The 19,358-nt window shown below is 40.6% G+C and overlaps 1 protein-coding gene across 3 annotated transcripts in view; it reads left to right on the plus strand.

The window, feature by feature from the left end:
- The window catches only part of LOC108878628 (DNA repair protein XRCC4), a 28,746-nt gene that overhangs the window by 1,911 nt on the left and 7,477 nt on the right, over positions 1 to 19,358 (plus strand). For all 3 annotated transcript variants that reach the window (XM_051075115.1, XM_018669519.2, XM_051075114.1), the window contains exons 2-7: positions 2,211 to 2,371; positions 3,193 to 3,392; positions 12,358 to 12,524; positions 13,165 to 13,329; positions 14,358 to 14,473; positions 17,529 to 17,661. In XM_051075115.1, coding sequence (XP_050931072.1) covers positions 2,233 to 2,371; positions 3,193 to 3,392; positions 12,358 to 12,524; positions 13,165 to 13,329; positions 14,358 to 14,473; positions 17,529 to 17,653 — 912 coding nt within the window. In that variant the 5' untranslated portion in view covers positions 2,211 to 2,232 and the 3' untranslated portion in view covers positions 17,654 to 17,661. The remainder of the gene's footprint in view (positions 1 to 2,210; positions 2,372 to 3,192; positions 3,393 to 12,357; positions 12,525 to 13,164; positions 13,330 to 14,357; positions 14,474 to 17,528; positions 17,662 to 19,358) is intronic.

The raw sequence follows: 19,358 nt of genomic DNA on the forward strand, positions 1-19,358 counted from the left end.
AATATTAGTACTAGTGTCCATGGTTAACTTACAGTCTTTGTCCAAATCTGGTCTTTATGTTGAGGCACGCATCATTCAAGTTATGGTGATACTTAACTAATTCTGCCTCCATCACGATCAGACACATTTTTAGATACATGTTTTATTCTTTGGGGCTTGATTCATTGTAGTACATGTTATATTTGCTATTTGCTAATACTGTCACGTTTTTGTCAAGTGGCTTAAGTTAGCTAATACCTGGAAACAATTTAAACTAAATGGCTATGGCACAGCCTGCTGCTGTTTAGGACAGCATTGCTTTAATCCCCAACTGATGATGACAGCAGAGGACTAGCCAAAGAGTTGTCCTTTTCATCTTGAATTGGAGAAAGCATGAGGTGAAAGTCCAGTGAAAGGAAACTGAGAGGACTGGCCTAATTGTCAGGACTCACTGGGGAGACCGTTAACTTCCTTGGCTTTTTCTGCCCTGTATGAACTCCTCATTTAAGACACAAGATGCATAATTAGAGGCTCTCTGTTACTCATTTGCCTACTACTTCCTGAACACAGAGTTATGTCTTGCAGTTTTCATAAGCGGCAGTGCAGAAGAAATGACAATGAAAAGGTTGAGGGAAAAAAATTACAGAGGGCATAAGAAAAGAGGATGAAGGCTGTGTGTCAAAGCTACAGGGGAGCTTTGTTTGATGGTTTAAGCATTCCAGTGATTGTGTCTGCTGATCGAGTAACTGAACAGATGCTAACAAGAAGATGTCAGGATTGACTTTGAAGGCTTTGCTCAGCTCACCATTCCTGACAGACAGCGCTGTTTATTTAATTGGAGTGTCCTTCTGTCATTACCACAGGGTCATCGTCCCTGCAGAACAGATGTTACAGTAACTAATGAGTAGCTGGGCTCACTTTATGAGGTTAAAGTTGAACCCTTCAGCCCCCTTATCTTGTTCTGCCCCTTCATCCAGCTGTACCCCTTTCTTGAAGCACAAAAGGTCAACTCTGTTGCAAGGTTTGTTGCGTGTGTGCACATATACATGCACTGGTGTGTGTATGTGCATGGAAAGGGCATGACTATGTCTCATTTTGAATAACCTTGACCAACTGCTGTGTCAGCATATATGATGGGGGGATACAAAAAAAACACGTGCTGTCATGTCATAACTTATAGCACAATGTCCGAAGGCACTCATTTTCATTTTTTCCAACATGTCCAGCTTGGCTAACTGCCAATTTACCTGTCCTTTTCCCTCCGTCTCCACACACTTTGCCCTGTATTTAAGCAGGGAAGATGTCCAACTCACCTCTCACTTCATGTGGAAGCAGTAATCACATGTTCTGGCCTGGATATCCGTAATCAAGTAAAAGTTTCTGAAGCCTTTGCAGAAGAAAAATGATGTGTAACACTAAACCAAAAGGACAAAAGAGTTGTATGTATTATATTGTAATCCTTAATGTCAACATCTTTTGTAATCAATCTGTTGAGCATATCCTGGCAGGAGACTAAACTTTAACTGTAGCAGTGAGTCAGCTAGCCACGACATTAGCCTGAGGGCAAGGTGACATTACTAAACAACCTTGTTCTGCACTCATTTAACTGTGTGGTATTGGCAAATAACAATAAGAGTGTGGATCTTACAGGTTTTGCTTTGCTTATTGTGGTCTGGCATGGCTATAGATGAATTAACTTGAGACATTGTACCAATAGTTGATTGACAGTTGTCTCTGTCTAATTTGAGAGCTTTAAGTTCTTATATCTAAATATCTGTAGTGCATATCTTTGGATAAATGTACACACTGAGTTTAATCAGACAGCAACTGAGCCTTTTTGGTAATATTCTTCTATTTATCTTTAACAGCATGTAATTACCTTGCTGGTGGTCAGGGAGCCCACTCTCCCACACAGAAACCTGCCAAAACCTTTTTTAATCTCCATGTGGTTCCACTGACTCAGGGAGACCCCCACTAAAGACACACATGGAGACTTTTATTACCAAATCCAAGCAGTGAAACAATGAGGTGCATTGATGCAACTAGAAGACTAACACAACCTTACAACATCAAAATTGACTAATTGGAGGGCTGTTGTTGAAGGAGGGCTTAGGACCAAAGTAGGCCCACTAAATATCCTGAGCATAATGCAATGGGCTTGTTGCTGGAAAAATGAATCATAATGATGCCTTCTTAAGAGCTTCTGAATTCCTGTCTTTGATTTTCTGCAGGTCTGAAGGCCACACGAGAGACATGAGTGGTGCAGTCAGCCAGATAGCAATAACTACTGATCCAGATACTCCCTACTTCCTGCAAGTGAACTGGGCAGTAGACCTGGGTGCTGGGTTCACACTAGCCCTCACTGATGGCAGCTCAGCATGGATCGGAGAAGGTAAATTATCAAAAACATGTCAAAAATCAAGGACCAGTTAAAGTAAACAAAACACAATATTCTCATGCCACGCTTGTTGTGATTTTATCCACAAATCTGGGGCATACATGTACCACACAGACTTACATCTTATGACCATCGACTAGACTGGGGTGTCACCAGGTCTACCATTCATCCAGCTGTCCAAACTGTGTAGGCACCTGGCTAAACTCCATGCCATAATATTGTAACTGTTGGTCCTTTAACCAGAGGGACAGCCATGACCTTGTTTCATCATCCCCATTCACTCCTGTCTTGCAGCTTACAGGTGTATAAAGTAGATTAAACTCTACAAGGCTTGTCTTTGTATATGCAAGTCAGTGCTCAGTGTGTGTGTGTGTGTGTGTCTGTCGTTATATATGCACATGAGTACGTATTCTGTGGAAGGACACCTGGAACATAAATGCTCCCTAGTTTTCTATCGCTGTCCATCTGCAGAGTTGACAGGCAGAGATTGGGTTGTGACAGCTATGTGCAGATTCCTGGGTCGTCAGTGTTTCTGTGTTTGATGTGTTAATTGGGACCCTCAACCCTGTGTGAGCAGCTGTGCAACAGCTGATGACATTCCCCTTGGTTTCTCTGCATGCTTCCCTTCAAATCACCTTTCACGTGCATCCATGCATTACCACATAATTCGTGTTTATAGTTTTGCTCTGCTGTTAGCTGTCACTTCTTTGCCCTCTGTCTGGTTACTCTCAACTGTATGACCTGAACGTGACGCAAAAATGAGAAAAATGCCGTTAAGAAAAAACTGAATCTTTCATCAGCACCTTTGTGTTCAGTTTCAGAAGATGATGTGACAAAGGAAGCCAATGAACTGGGAGTCACAAGGGAAAAATATGTTGAGGATCTTCTTCAAGCGCTAACAAGAAGTGAGGAAAGAGGAGGAGGAAGGAGAGGAGGCAACAAGGAGGTGTATTCTTTCCACCTTACTCCAGATCACTGTCATCTCTCGTTTCAGAAGATCTGTAATGATGTCTCGGTGAGCAAAAGCTTTGGGTAGATTTTTATTATTAGTCTGTTGTGAAAAATTACTGTTACCAGTATTGAAAAGGACATACAGTATGATCTAACTAACAAAACCTTTACATTTTCAGGTTTTAAAGTTAACAAAACAAACTTTAAACAAAGTCGCACAAGCAGCAGCTTTAAGGCTGTGTTCAGACAGACGATGGCACTGCATAAAAAATGCAGCCCCCTCATTTATTTCACTGGGACTGCTGCATTGGCGCAGCTGTAATGCCAACACAGAGGGCTTTAAAAATGCAGGGTTGTCTGGGAAGTTGAAAAAGTTGGACTTGGCTCAGCTTTTGCTGCATCTCAATGTAGCATCATCTGGCATGCTGTTCAATCAAATACATGAAGGTGTACATTTCTGGCAGACTCTTCTGTAATATGAATGCCATATTTCTGTTTACCTAACGATCACTGAAAGATAAATGTGATACATGTCACTGAGATAAATGTTCAAATTCATGAATTTATTTCTCAAAATGGCCTCTCTGGATTGTATTTCATTGTTTTACCAGTATCTGAAACAATATGCCTCCACCAGCAATGTCTGCAATTTTGACACGGTAATATTTATCTTGCCTGTAGATGGCACACATTAATATGTCTGCAGTTTTAAACTGCTTACCTCTCTTTCCGACATAAAACATAAGGTTGGACTGGAACTGAAACTGCTGGCACTGTGGCTCTGTAGTTGGACGATGTCTGCTGGAACTGGTTTTGGGTGCTTTTCATCACAGGCACAAAGTGCTCGTATTTAGGGCCACGTCATACATAAAGTGATAAACCATCCAACAGAGGCAAAGCAGAGTCATTTACTGAAGTGGAATGAAAGTAGTTTGAAAGGCAAGTGTTGAGGAATCTGTTTAAAGATTAGTTTTAGAAAGCTGTCATTCTTAATCATGTAGATATATCAGTGGTTCGCCCATGAATTCCACAACATCATGCACTTATCTCTTGTCACTGTTCCCTGGGGATAAATGGATCTAACGACATACAACAAAATAGAAAGGAAGTCTTAGTTTTTACAAGGGGCTATAAAAAAGATAAGGTTTATAGTCTTCCAACATTATAGCAGAATTAGAAAGGCTTGGTCGCCCTCAGGCCACTGCAGAAAAAAACGCAGATAGGAATCATTCAGTTTGTTACCAGTCATCCAATATCAACAGTATAAGGTAGTTGTCTAATGGCTATAGTAAATGTTAAGAGAAAAAGGTCTATTGATTGGAAATTGGTTAAATGGTAAGTGGAGTTGGCTTGCATTAATGTACACAATCACTTCCCCACATGAAAGCACATCTCTTGTTAAATTTATGCAGCAGTCACTGACAAAGACAATGTTGAGAGGCATGTACTGTATACTTTGCTAAGGTAGTTCTTACACAGTGAGTGACAGGTTTGATGGAGGATGGGTCATGTTGCTTGCAGCGGACTTTGGTGTTATTCTTCCAAACTGTGACAGGATGCTGTTGCCTTTCACTCGGGGTCGTGGGAGTGCTGTGCAGGTAGAGGAGACCAGAGGGAGAAGGCCAGGGGGGTTAGAGACACTATAGAGACCATAAACCCCTGATTTATGGACAGGGCCGTCCCCATCTAACAATGTTAAACAACAGTTGATTAGAGCCTTTTTCTTTTCGTTCTCCAACTCCCCCTGGCTTTCTTTGTCTCTCTGAGTGTGGGCCGTGTATACAAGTGTGCCTATGTGTGTGTCCATGCCGGAACATGTGCAGACATTCTGTTGGTTGTAAATGAGGCTGCCAGGCTATCAGCCTTTTTTATGTCATACTTGACAAATCAATTGTTTTTATTGTATGCGACTCTTTCCCATGTAACTACTACATTCCATACTTAAGCAATGAAATTAAGATATCAAGATAGTTTGTTTGTTTACATGGATGCGTTCTCTTTTGGACTCAAAATAAGATAAATGACCAACTTCTATTAGGGATACTACCAGGGACAACCCTAGTGGTAATATTAGTTAGTCAGAACTTTTTAAAAAATGGAATAATAGATTATTAATACTGACACTAATCCACAATGCATTTCTGATGTCTGGATAACTGTAACTTAATGTTAGACAGAGACAGACAAATAATTTGACTTTTTAATCCTCAAGTTCAACAATTTCACCGGTTTTTACATGACATAAATGAGCTCTCTTATTTGTGTAGGTGTACATTTTTTTTTCCTGTTTCTTGTTTTTTTGCACGGGGAACAGTTGTTGCCAAAAGGAACTACTAGACCACACAAAATGATTGACAAATCTGTCCAGACCCAAGTGTGCGTTTTAAAAGTGTAATCCATGCTCACATTGTTGCAGACAGTAATCATCACTGTGTGTGGTAAGTGTGTAGACACAAATCTAAGAATCCTGGGGGGGCTGTTTGTATTAAGTGCAAACTACCACTCTTGTCTAACACCTGCTTCTTTTCTTCTTTTTTTTTTCTTGCTCTCCCTCGTTTGCCTTTTTTTTTTTTTTTTTTTTTTAACACACCACAGGTTAAAAAGTGGAACATATTTTCCCAGCCAGATAATTTGAGGGTGCAGAAATGACCAAAAATGAGGCAAGTTTCCTTTGGGAATAGAAGAAAGGAGGGTAGAGACAAAACAGGTGGTGAACTTAACCTGACATTAATATTTTATGAATGTGACCCTAGAAGTTGTAATGATGAATGTAATTTGGGTGCTTGTTGTTAAACTACTACTAAGCAGGTGTTTTACATGGCTAAGTCAGACATTATCTCCTCCTTAATGCTTATTTAAGTACCAATCTGTCATTGGTGGAAAAAACTCCAGTACTGACACTTGGCAATACATACACTTAATAGTCTTGCAGATTAAGGACTTTGGAGCATGTAACTGGAATTAACAGATCCTGTACATCTGTTTAAGATTACTTCGATTTGGCTCTCAAATATGAAACTTTTTTTCCAGTTTAGTGTTTTTTATGTAGGCCAAATTGTAAGTTCACTGAAGTTAAGCTGAGTAGACTAGCCCTATGGTACTATGGTACTTTAGTCTTAAGCATGTCCTATTTTACGTCAATCGTTATTGCCTTTGTCACATCTGGTTTTGTTTAAGGAAAAGTGCAGAGATTTGTGAAATACAACATGTATTTCTGTGATAATCAGCAAGATGGTCACACAAATGTTTGATCAGTTATTCAGGGGCTTCCCATCATTGTATAAAAACTGTCACTTTTGTATCGCTTACAGCTCAGTTCTCACTTCAGACTAGCTTCTATCCATGGAGACTGGGACTCTTGACAGTTGTGGTGATTGAAACCACAGGATTCTGGATGAGTCTGTGGATGAATGTGACACTGATTGTTCCATGTTTTATGTTTGTCAAATAGATTTGTGTTATAGTTCACTGGGGATTCCAGCTGCGTAGTGTGACGCCAGCAAGACATTTCACTGGAGTAGTCCGTGTTCTCTCATTTTGATTAAATCATTCCCAATTCTGAAGTGTGAAATTATACAATATGTACTTATGAGGGTGTTTGTACATTCACTGCTCGAAGTTGTCAACATTACTTAAAAATATAATAATAAAAATCAGTTTGTTTGTAAATCACACATGATCACTTCTAATCATGTAGCGTTTTTGGGGACGTAATTGAAATTCAGTCCACCAGATCAATCATTATATCAGGAGGTGATACAATGGTACAAAAGTGAAAACTACAGATAATAGATTATCAATATATCAGTATTCATTGGCTGGTTTTAGTGCTCCCTGTCTTCATGTAAATGTTTTTCTTGAGTTATTACTTGTTAATGCTCTTTATCTGTCTGTTTTTCCCTTTCTTTTTATATTTAGCATTTTTCCACTCTGCTTGATAGATCTTAAAGCCATTTTATTTTCATTTTCCCTTCTCTTTTTTTTCTTTCTTCCTTTCTTCTTTTTGTGTCTGACCCCTCTGGTATTTTTTAATATGGTTGTCTAGTTCATTGTGCATAAATTCACCATAATAACATGTTATGGAAGAACTAGAAAATCTGCAAACAGGAGACAAATGTAAGAATAAGTCATCCTTTGATGAGATTTTTTTTTTCTGGTTTTACAAAACAGAAGTATTGCCACTGAAATGATTTTCAGCCTCTGATTTCAGTCAGTTGCGAAGCTTTTCATTGCTGTATTTAAGCAGTTAAGGGAAACACAGCAAATCTTGACATGTAGGATAATGGCACTTAATAAATCAGTCAATCAGCATCAATTTGTTTTTAAATCTGTTATTAAATTAAATACTTTTTTTTTTACATAATTTTATTCATGAACTTATATTGTCAGTGCTACTAGCATGACTCATAGTCTTTATAAAACCGATAAAACACAGGGTCTCTCTTGTGTTGTATAGGGTATTTTCACTCATCTGTATGCTTATACCAAAGAGCAGCATGTACCTACATGTAGAGACTGATCTTTTTAATGATATTAGTCAATATAACTAGAAATGGGGGAATATCTATCTGTCTGTCTGTCTGTTGATTTACTTGAAGCTTGTCCATCTGATCGACTTCAGACTTTGCAGGTGTATTGCTGAGGACCTGAGGAAGTGCAGTGTTTCCGAGTGGTTCTCGAGAAAGCTTCAAACACTACTGTCACAATGTCACTTGATGTGAAAAAAGGTGGAAATACACTAAAGGGGCAGTGCATCACCCGCACAATTAACAGATTACACCTGCCCAGGTTTTTAAGAAAGGCAGAGCTCAACTGGGACAGCACTTTTTAAGCCGTCACACAGACCCTATCGGAGTGCAGCAGCCAACTCTAGCAGTAACAAGCTTCAAGATTAACGCAGGCTAAGCAATCATGCTGGCGTTTGAGCGGGCACTGAACTAGTGTTAACAATTTGGATAAACCAGACGAGAAATGCCCACTAAATTTATTGTTGGTGAAGCAAATTTTAAATTCTTTGAAGTGGCCAGAATTGCTTTTATTGTGGTTTCAAGAAAAAAACTAAAATCAGCAATCTTCCAAACACCAAAAGCAAAAATGAGGACATATTGGTTTTATGTTTGGCTTTTGCAGATGTATTTAGGGTTTTTTGTTCTGCTTTAAGTGTCTGGGAAATTGTGGTACAACTGGAGGCCAGATTTAAATCCTGACCACAATGAAGAGTCTGATCCACCGACACATCTCTCCTGCTGTCACCACCAGCAAGTCACCCTAGTCTTCCATTGAGTTGTATTTTGCTGCTGTGGTTTATGTTTATATTAACGTGAAATAACCTTAATAATATATTCCTGTCTTGCTACAAACATCTCTAAACCCAATATTTAAGGACACCTAAGTGAAATGAAGTGTTTTTTCCGTACTATCTGCTCTCAAGTCAGCACTGAGTAAAAGCATACCCGCTGTTTATGAGAACATTTGTGTTATCAGGGATGGACTGACTGCTGTCGCCCCTCACTTCCTGCTCTTTATCTGGCCTCACGCCTCTGCATGACGGATGAGGGAGTTGATGGGACGAGCTGATCTCTACTCGATGCCCACACTTCCCATTCTGAGCACCCGTGCCCACCCTTGAACACTGTCTCTTTGTCATCATGCACACAGCGCTCACCCACTCACTTCCCTGTTCCCGTGGACATAATACTTATTTTCAGATAGAGAGAAAGACAGGAAAAAGTTTCTTTGGTTGCTGATATCTTCAACTATATTTTTATGATGTTTTAAATTATAAGGCATGTGGACCCTATAATTTTTGTTGGCAAACGTTTTGTCAGCAAATCTTCAAATTTTATTCTTTTGATTGCAATTAATTATTGATTAAAGAGGGTAATTGTCCTCTGATTCATGGGGATAATTCATGGGGGTCTCCAACAGTGTGTTGGACGGCGTGATAAGGAAAGCTTTGTGTCCTCTGTGCCCACTGCATGTTATGGTATCATTTTCACTGGGACTGTGTTCTTTTGGCTTTGTCCCCCACACCTACGTCACCCCTTCTCCATGGGTTTGACCTTATGGTCTGGCTAGCTGTCTGGAGACGCACACACAAACAAACAGTTAGACCACACACGCACACTGGACCACGTTACAATGTTGGACAACTTCATCCCAAGAAGAGGATTTTACATTCACATATTTTACTAAATGTGGGTGTAGACAATGTCATATACAAAGTCAAGAACTTGGCCTCAGGGTTTTTTTGATGGTCAAAAATTAGCCCACCATGTGTCATAAAAGTCATGTGTAATGCCGCTAGGGGTTGCAACTGTGAAGAACCATCCACTTATTTCAGTGCTGTTTTAGTTGAGAAACACAATACAAAAATGTGGCAGTGGGTTGTGCATTAGAGACAAACAGTCTGACCTCCCACACCTTGGCAGAGGTTGGCAACAGTGTGCAGACTGACCTTTAACTTTATCTCTGTGTCTCAAGAGGGAAGCCAGAGCTCAAGAAGATAAAGAGAGCTTTTTATCCTTTTTCTGTCTTTCAACGAGGAACTAATATGTAAAACGTTAGCATGCCACTTCCCTGCATTTTCAGATTTCTATCTTGTTTAGTGCATCCTTCCTCTTTTCATGCAACGCAGTAAGCGAAAGGTAAACTTTTGGTGATGTGGAATTTGCATGTTTACTGCAGCAGGTCTTCTCAGAAACCCTGAAAGTAAAGACAGTGAAACATGCAACCTTTGGTATTTAAAGGATAGGAGAGGATGAAATAAACAGCAGCTGAGTTCTATTTTCAGTGTTAATTCAGTAAATAAGGGTTGTGCTTCCAGCAGTTTAGATCTCTGTATCTGGTGTCTTAAACTGGTAATACTATGTTAACATGCTGGTCAGGAAGATTTATGGTCTTAAACCGTGTCAGTGGGTAAAACATTGATGACAAAGTTTGACAAAGTCCCAGTTATTATAATGGAGTGAGTGAGGACATTACAACATTCTTGAAAGTGGGGAAATTTTTGTGTACTCAGCATGTCAGTGTTCAAAGCCTTCACATTATCCCTTGTCACATGGCTGATTTATTGCCAAATTACTTTCCTCTGGTAGCACAGTAGAGATTTAGGTACAGGTAGCCAAAAATTAGAGGAAGGGTTTGAGGGGAAAAAAAGGAAGGTGGGTTTGCGGAATGATGAAAGCCTTCACAAACTGCACACAGTGTGCAAGTTGGTGTATCTTTGTGGAGGTGATCAGTTGCATGTTAGCTGATCATCACTAGTTTTTACCAGGCCTCTGACTTATGAAGCCCAGTGTCACGCAAACTCCCTCTAAATCCTTGAGAGGAGCCTGCACCAGATCACTGTGACATCCTGATGTTGCTCTAGATTTTTATGAGTTCCTGGGATCCTCGTTGTCCTTTAGATCCTGGGTGGTCTCCTCTGTCTCCTGATCCTATTAAGATGAGTTTTGTTAAATCACTGATTCTGTTGTAGTGATCAGAGTGGGTATTGGCAGTGTTTGCCCTGTGCAATTACAAAAGAGCTAAGAGGTTATAGAGAACTTCTGCAAATATATTTTTAGCAGAATAATCTCAATGTCAATGTGAATTAATTTTTAGAGACAAAGTGAGAGGGAGGGGGAGAACACATGGGAAGTGAAGAGGAGATAACAAAATTCGGCGTTGAGAGAAAGGGACCGCCAAAGAACAGAGGATTAACAGGGATAGACAGGTAGGCTGAGCTAGCTGTGGGAGAGACATGAAGCGAAACATGTTCAGGTTCACCAGCGGAGGGGAAAACAGCTGTGTGGCCTGCCAGGACAGAATCAACCTGGGACAAAAATGACAAGTATTTTATGGGAGCTTTTGAAGATGGCGACTTTATTATAGTGAGTCTGCGACCTCGACGTGGCCCAGTGAAGATTTAGCACCTCATCACCTTCTGGTTTCCCAGCGCATCATGAGAAGTACCTTTCTGTCTGCGTGTGCGTCAGTGTGTGCTGTGTGTGTGTGTATGTGTGTTTGCGAATGGGAGAATCTCCAAGGCGACAAGCAAACAAAGATTTTGCTGCTGTTTGAAAATGTTTCATGAGGCAGCTTTGATGAGCAGACACTCGCTCCTGGCCGAACACTGTTTCTGTACTTCAGGGCATTCTGTATTTAATTGTTGCTGTTGCTGTTTGCAAATCATAAATTGAGTCCTATTTTGGAGGGTTACAGTCGAATTTCGAAAATTTTACACGTCAAGTAAATGTTAGAAAATTTCTGTGTTTTTTTGTAGCCAGCTGCAAAGCCCCAGCCCTGCTCTGTGACTAAGTGCCAAAATGCAAACCAAATGAGGAATGTTTGATTACATCTGAAGCCTGCCTGTGATTCCAAAGACTCACCGACAAAAATCAACAGAGAGGAAACTGTGTGCTGTCTTGGATAGTTCACTGATGACCAGTGAATTCACCCTGTATTTCTCCCAGACAGTAAAAAAACACCTCATCCTAAAAAGTCTCCCACTTCAAAGAAAATGTGATGTAATGGTTTATTGCACTTCTATATTGCAAGGCTTCTTTGGATAGCAGTGAGGTGCAAATGCTTGCTCAGTTCAAGCAGATTTTGAAGCTGCTTTAGATGAGATTGTAAGGTTATTGCCTTAAATTGGACTTCTTACTCATCTCAGTCTTATGGTGCTAGATGTGCATTTCCCTGGTAAATTCCTCTAGCTTCTCCTAGAGGATCCCCAGGTACTCCTGGGGCAGCTGGGAGATGTAGTCCTAAATCTGTCTTGTGTTCTCCTCCCAGTCGGGCATCCTCAAAGAGAAGCACCCAGAGGTTATGCTTACCATGTTCCATGAACTACCTTAACTGTCACCTGTCAGTACAGTGAGGTCCTCCCACATTGCTGAGCTCCTCAACTGAGGAGTGGAGAAAACTTAATTGCTTTAAATATGTGGTTGATGCGCATGCATTTTTTTTTAAACATAACAGCTCAGACTTATTTGATCTTGCTCTCTCATTTTCCTTGTTCAAATTTCTTACTCTCCACCCTTCAGGTAGACTTGGGCTCTGTGGAGCTCCAGCCAGCTCCAGACCCTCTAGAGCTGAACCGGGAGATGATTGGCCAGTCCCTAAAGCGCAGCACAGATCTGGAGTATGAAAACTGCCAGCTGCTGGAGGAGAACCATAGACTGAAACAGGAGCACCAGCGAATTCTCACAGAGTAAGAATAAGGAGGAAAAAATGTGTTTGTGAAATAATATATGATGAAGAGCAATTGGCAAGTTCAAATGGAAAATGCCCTGGCAGAATCTAATTATTTTCTTAAGATGTTCAGTGCTGGTATTTATTTGTTGATCGTCTTGTTTGCATGCAAGCTCCTTTTGCTTTTTAAGTCGCACTGCCAGCTGTTTATATCCACAACAATCACCCAGTATGACATCATCACTGGTCGCCCTTTTAGGAGTATTGTGGGTTCCACCCATGGATATTGCAGACTGTGCTTATGATTTCTGGGAACTAACTTCAAATGATTCACTTGTACATCTTTCATGTTATATCACTGGCACTTGACCTCTTCTTAAATATCATTTTTTTGTCTAATTATTCATCTGTGTGTTCATTCCTTGGCCAACAAATGAAGCATTGCCAGAGACGGAGGCTGAGTGACTCCACAGGGTGGAGACGACAGCATCATTCTTCTCAGGAAATTGCTCTCAGAAGGCAGACAAACACTGTCAGCTTCTAAAACATGTTATTTGACTCTCTGTGTGTGCATGCGCACATGTGTGCAATTTGCAAATGTGAGTCTCTTCACGTATGTTTTTGCATGTGCATTGGTGTCTGTGTGTTTTTCTCACCAGGCTGGAGCAGCAGGTTCTGGATAAGGAGGTGTTGGAGAGGAAGCTGTACTCACGTTTTGTCATGGTGCTGAACGAGAAGAAGGCAAAGATACGAGGCCTGCAGGACGCCATCCGCCAGCTCCAACAGACCACTGACCAGCAGAGAGACGAGGAGAGGAGACAAAGGTCAGCAGACTGATTAAAGGACTTTTTTTTCCACACAGGGTTTGTCTAGTTATAATTGTATGTGGTCGTTAAAAACCTAGAATTACCAGAATTACCACTACAGTTGCAGTTCATTAGGGTGTGAATTCCTGAGCCATGGCCAAAAACGTGTTTTGTGTAGTCCTAGTGACCTTGACCTTTGACCTCTGACCACCAAAATATAATCAGTTCATCTTTCGGTCCAAGTGAACGTTTGTGCCACATTTGAAGGGATTCCCTTGAGGTATTAGTGAGAAATTGCATTCACAAGAATGCGGATGGACAGACAGACAACCTGGAAATATAATACCTCTCACTTTTCAGCAGCTAGAAGCCATTTTTATTAGAAAACTGATTGGACTGATTGATTAATTAACTGATTACTTTCTGTTAATGGACTCATTGCTGCAGCTCTACTCTTGTTTACTTGTAGCTACATGCCAGACTACTTGTTGCACAGTTATAAGGTTAAAATGTTATTTTGATTATTTAAAACTACATTCACACAGGCTTCATGCTTCACAGCACAGTGTAACTGAGGGATTAACATTTCATGAGTAACACTTTGTTGTGTGACAGTAACTTTTCTCTTTTGATCAATTTCAGAATAAATTAACAAATTCAGGTCATTGCTTTAGTTGCATGCTTGCAAGTTTTGTTTCCGAGCAGGTCAGTACAGTGCTGTCAGATCTGGTTTGCCACACCTCTGGCTTATGCAGAACACTGACAATGGCTAATTTGTTTTTTTTTACAAGCCTGTGTTATACCCTTCGTCATTGCAGGCCACAGAGTTTGGATGGAATATTTTACTCATAATTGCTGCTCATATGTCTGGCTTTGCCACTATCCCTTGTGGTCAATAATATTAAATACTGAAAAATGATTACCTAAAGGATTTGCCAGCACAGTAAAATGAGATGCTGTATTTTCTAAATCATATTCACTCGTGTAACCCATTTTTTCTTTCTTGTTCCACACCGTCCCTCACACACTGATATATGTACATGAAGCACTTTGTCCTCTCCTCTCAAACGTGTAATGATGAATGAAGATGGCAGTCAGGATGGAGAAGAGGAGACAGATCAGAGCATCCATCCCTCCCAAGAGGCAACTATCCTCATCACAGGTGTGTGTGTGTGTGTGTGTGTGTGTGTGCGTGTGCGCATATGGTAGTGAATGTCATCAGAAGGACAACCGCACCTGAGGCCCTTAAACAAACCATTCTCTGCAATTCAGAATCGATAAATAGGCATTACAAGTTAAAGTGTTTTCATTTTTGCCTGCGTCATTATATGGTGCAACAGCAATACTGATGATAATGACCAGACTGAAACATCTCCTCACCCTCTAATTACTCAAAATGAAATAACCAAGGCTTCCGAGGGGTAAGGCAGAACCTAACCAATGCAGCATATAACATAATGAGACCTGCTGGCAGTTAGTTGCAGGTTTATGATTTAATATGCACAAAGTGTGAGCTTTATCAAAATGTAATCCCCAGGTATCGCCAGGGTTTAGGTGATAGGGTCATGATTGTAATAGTGCATATTAAAGGGTAAACACAAAGCTACTAAATAATGCGTGCATTAGTCAGATAGGGTGGAGGATGGTGCTCTGAACTCATAGGGCACCATTATCAGAATTTACTGTTGCTTCACTGTGCTCCATTTGTAGCACTTACACATGCACCACTTCTTGATGAAAAAGGGTGTGCAAGTATTGAACATAGAAAACTTTCGCCCATTCCCGGTACTCCTTGTGATGTCATAGGTCACGACGTGACTCAGTAATGATGCAGACTGTTAGTGAAACTCTCAAGTTTTAACCTTCCTCGAGCTGATTTTACTGTGCAATAAACTTGACAGTCGAATGTAATTGATTATGTAAGCAGGGGGGTTTGAACGTAAACTTAAAAGCACACACAAGCAGAGAGTATACCCTCGGGTAGCTGGGTTCTGGGAAACACTTGTCAGCGAGCCATGAACCCACCCAACGGAGTCTGCTATGATTGCTTCAACGCGGCCAGCCCGTGAGGTGGTCTTTCCCCTTCCTGCATCATGCGGAGCACGAGTGATGTCACGTGTTCTGAGTCATACCCCCCTCTACGACAGCACCGCAATCTGCTGGGATAACCCACTGATCGCTCTCTCAATGGCCGTGTTTGTGTTCAGAGCCAAACTCAGGCCACCCCCGAGAGGATAATACATTTGCAAAACACATTGATGTTGTAGTGACCTCAGCAGGTTCTTGTTGATTGGTTCTCATTTTCTGCACTTTCTCTCACCCACACACACACACACACATACATGTACACACACCCTCCCCATCCATGCTCTCTCACACATCCTGGCTTCAGTGAAGATGGATGGAGGTTGTAGATTGCGCAGTATGGGTCTTGGCTCACACACTTCATTGTTTGCGGTCCAGAAGGGTTTTTACAAAGCTTTCTTGTGTTTTCAGCTTGTCCTTGAAAATCACCTGGCACTTGCCTCTTATCTCTGTGCCTTGATAAATTTGTCCCCCTGATATTCTGTACTTTTTTAACGTCACGGGTGTGTATCCCCAACTTGTGTGTATGTGTGTTGTAGTATTAATACTAATTCAGCTGTCCAACAAATCAGTCTCTAGGCGTTTCTCTCTTGGCCATAAACACTGTTGTGGAAATGAGCCACATATTCATGTCAGTGGCTGTTAAAATATGCTAATGGATGCTTAATGCATTGTTAGTCCCTCTTGTTTATATTGTGCAGTCTCTGTCTGGTAGCCCTAGAAACCAGTTAAATTCATAGCCACCTTCACAGTAATCTGAAGACATGAAACATACATTTTTAGCTGCAAAATATCTTTTGTGTTTAAAATTTCAGTAAACATGTAAGTATATTAAGTAAACTTTGGAGAATTTGTTGCGTTCAGTGTCCCCACCCATTCGGCTATCGCTAAAATCAGAATCTGCGTGCACCATAGCAGATTGATGTTTTATTTGCATTTAAAGAAATCCACCCAGACTTTACCAACACAGAGGGCTACACATTACCCCTCTGACATGTGTGGCCCCAGTTAACCCCTCATGCCTTGGGCTATGTTTTCATTTTGTCGAGGCCTGATAAGAGAGAGGAGTAATGACAAAGCAGAATTGGAAACAAAAGAAGAAAAAAAAAACCTCTCTCTGACCTGTTCCCTTCAGGTTTAGCACCTGATAGTGACAACATAGGAAGCATATCACTCACAATGGGGTGACTAAAGATTGAAGAGATAGAGATGGAGGAAGGAGAATGAAAGGAGAGAAAGGAGAGAAGCAGTGTGGCTTGAGGTATGAATTAGTGTCAGAGAGGAAAGGAGTAATGTGAAAGAAATGATAGAAGGAGCTTCTTTTTCACAGTCAGATGGAATGTGATACCAGGCTCAATAAACTCTTCTTTCATTTTACTGTGAATGTCTACAGAAGTATTATTTTTTGTACAAGTTTTATCTTTAAATCAGCTCACCTCAAGTCTTCAAAGTATTTCTTTTTATCTAAGACAACTGCTCAATCTGTCGATCTTTGAATTCAAACAGGCTGGCAGCAGTGTTAAAGGGCAAACAGGTGTGTTTATGTCTGTCTGTATATAAACGATTGTATCCAAGTGTGACCAGGCTTGTGTGGAATGCCAGATCTGTATTCCTGATAAAGGTCACAGGACTTTTAGGTATGGAATTGTTAAGGGTTAACAAAGGTTATCTGAAGCAACATGCCCTGAAACTGCCACAGATGTGCCACAAAATGACACTGATGGAGAATCAGTATAAGCGATGAAGATGGAGAATTTGGGGCTTTGGTAACGAAAACCACCCAAGTAATCCCAAAAATTTGGAACAAGACATCAGCGTGCAGGCATTTGCTTAGAGGCATTTGAGGAACTTGCAGTCAGATAGTCAGAGGTCACTGTGAAGAAATGTAATTAGCATCTATTACCTTTGATTTATAGTGGACATGATTTACTTTTCAAATCAACTGCCTTGATAGTTCAGGTATATTAATGACATCATTGATTAAGGATGTTCTTGATTAAAGTAGTGACACCAAAGAAATAATGAGTATCAAAGGTGGTTTATTGAACAGTTGTATGTTTGTGCATGTGTGTGTGTGTGTGTGTGTGTGTGTGTGTGTGTGTGCACTTGTGCACTGTATATATTCTATGCAGGTCGTAATCTTGTGTGCCATGGCATCTCTGTGGACCGGACCTTTTTTGACGATGAAGATGAACAACCAAGACAGAAACGCAGGTTGCTTCACGCTCTGAGCCCAGAACCATCTGAGCAGGAGTAAAATCACAGGTTAGTCACAGACCAACCAACCAACCAATGTATCACCATATTTGGTATCATAGTTGTTGCCACTGCTTCCCGTAGATTACATTTTTTAGTTGATGAGTGGAGCAACTCTTCACATGCAGTAGCAATACAAAGACAAAACATATCTTTGGAAGAGTTTAGATGGGAAAATTTTGATTATATGTTGCAGATTTTCAAGTAGCTCATATTAAGATAGTGTCAACATGACACACGATCTCCCCAGTCTTTTTCTAGTTAAAGAGTAAGCTGTTCCATGTGGCCCCAAACCAGAATTTAACAACAATGCAATCAAATCATTTCAAGCTTAGATTTTTATGGCCCAATGAAACATTCTTCCCTTTTCCCTCAAATTTCATTCATGACTTTTTTTTTTTTCCTTTCCCCAATTTCAGCACTCACATAAAGCTCTGAAAAACCACTGCAGTAATAGATGTGGGGTGCCCTACTGAATTTTTATTCCCCATTCCTTCCAGTTCTCCCATTAAATAAGGTTGAATCATCATTTTGTCGTCATCATCGGTGTCACAGACAAAACCCACACATGCACACTTCCCAGCATCCAGCAGTGTCGGCTGTGGTCCATGCGTAATTATTTGACTGATGTTCGTCATCTTACATCTTATCTTATCGATTGCATTACTCATTAGGCTCATACAGAACTCCTCTGGCTGCGTCTGACCACAGCACTAGTCTTAGATGTAGAGCTAGTCTACAGATGCCAGAGAATAGTTGCAGCCTCCTCATTACTTGGACGGGTTACATGCATGAAAAACATATTTGGGGTTTTTTAATATGTACTTACTGAAAAAAAGCCAAAAAAAACAATGAACACTAACTTTTCATTCTTTCTATTGCATTTAACTTCTTACACTCTACTGATTTCCTCTTGAGATCATGAGTGGAATTTAGAATACATTTCTATGGGTGTGAACATCGTAGCAATATTACTTTATAAAGACTGACTCACTGGTGGGTCTGACAGAGCTCCACAGATTTATCAGCTTCTGTTAATGTTTGGATTTACAGCGATGTCTCCTGAATATCCGGCTCAGACATACAATGTTGTGGTCTTTCCGACGTTGAACAGCTGCATGTTTTCTCCTACTGACGCACTGCAGTAGAATGTCCAGGTTCTTGGACTGCTGCCTTTTGGGGCTACAAAGGGGCTCAGACTAACTTTGCATCTTATTTGTATGCCACCACTGCAAAACAAAGAGAGTCTGACAAGCAACAAAAAAGTGTTTTTAACAGATGTGGTGGTCATATGTGATGTGTTTGACCAGTGATAGCTGCTGTCAGTGTCACCATGTTGTCAGTTAATACATATGAGTTGATAACCTCTTCTCATTTGCTGCAGTGACACTTCTTTCAACATCTAACAATCTCAGAACATCCTCCCACAGCTTGCATTTGGGTGTTGGCTGGCAAATAAACAACAGTGAAAATTACTGCAGTGTGTAGTGTCGCTCGGTCCAGCAAAGCAATGACAGCAGTAGCTTTTGAGTTCCAATGAAAACATGCACTTCTTCCCTCATTTGCACCCTTGCCTTTGCATTCTATCAGGTTTCACTGGTTGCTCACATGTTTTTTTTTCCTCTCGTTAAACAAATGACACAAGCATCTTGGGCAGAATACATGATAATGTAATTCAGTCTTGGTTTATATCAATGTATTGAGCT

Source organism: Lates calcarifer, linkage group LG13 (assembly GCF_001640805.2).
Source record: "Lates calcarifer isolate ASB-BC8 linkage group LG13, TLL_Latcal_v3, whole genome shotgun sequence".
Taxonomy (NCBI): Eukaryota; Metazoa; Chordata; class Actinopteri; family Centropomidae; genus Lates; species Lates calcarifer.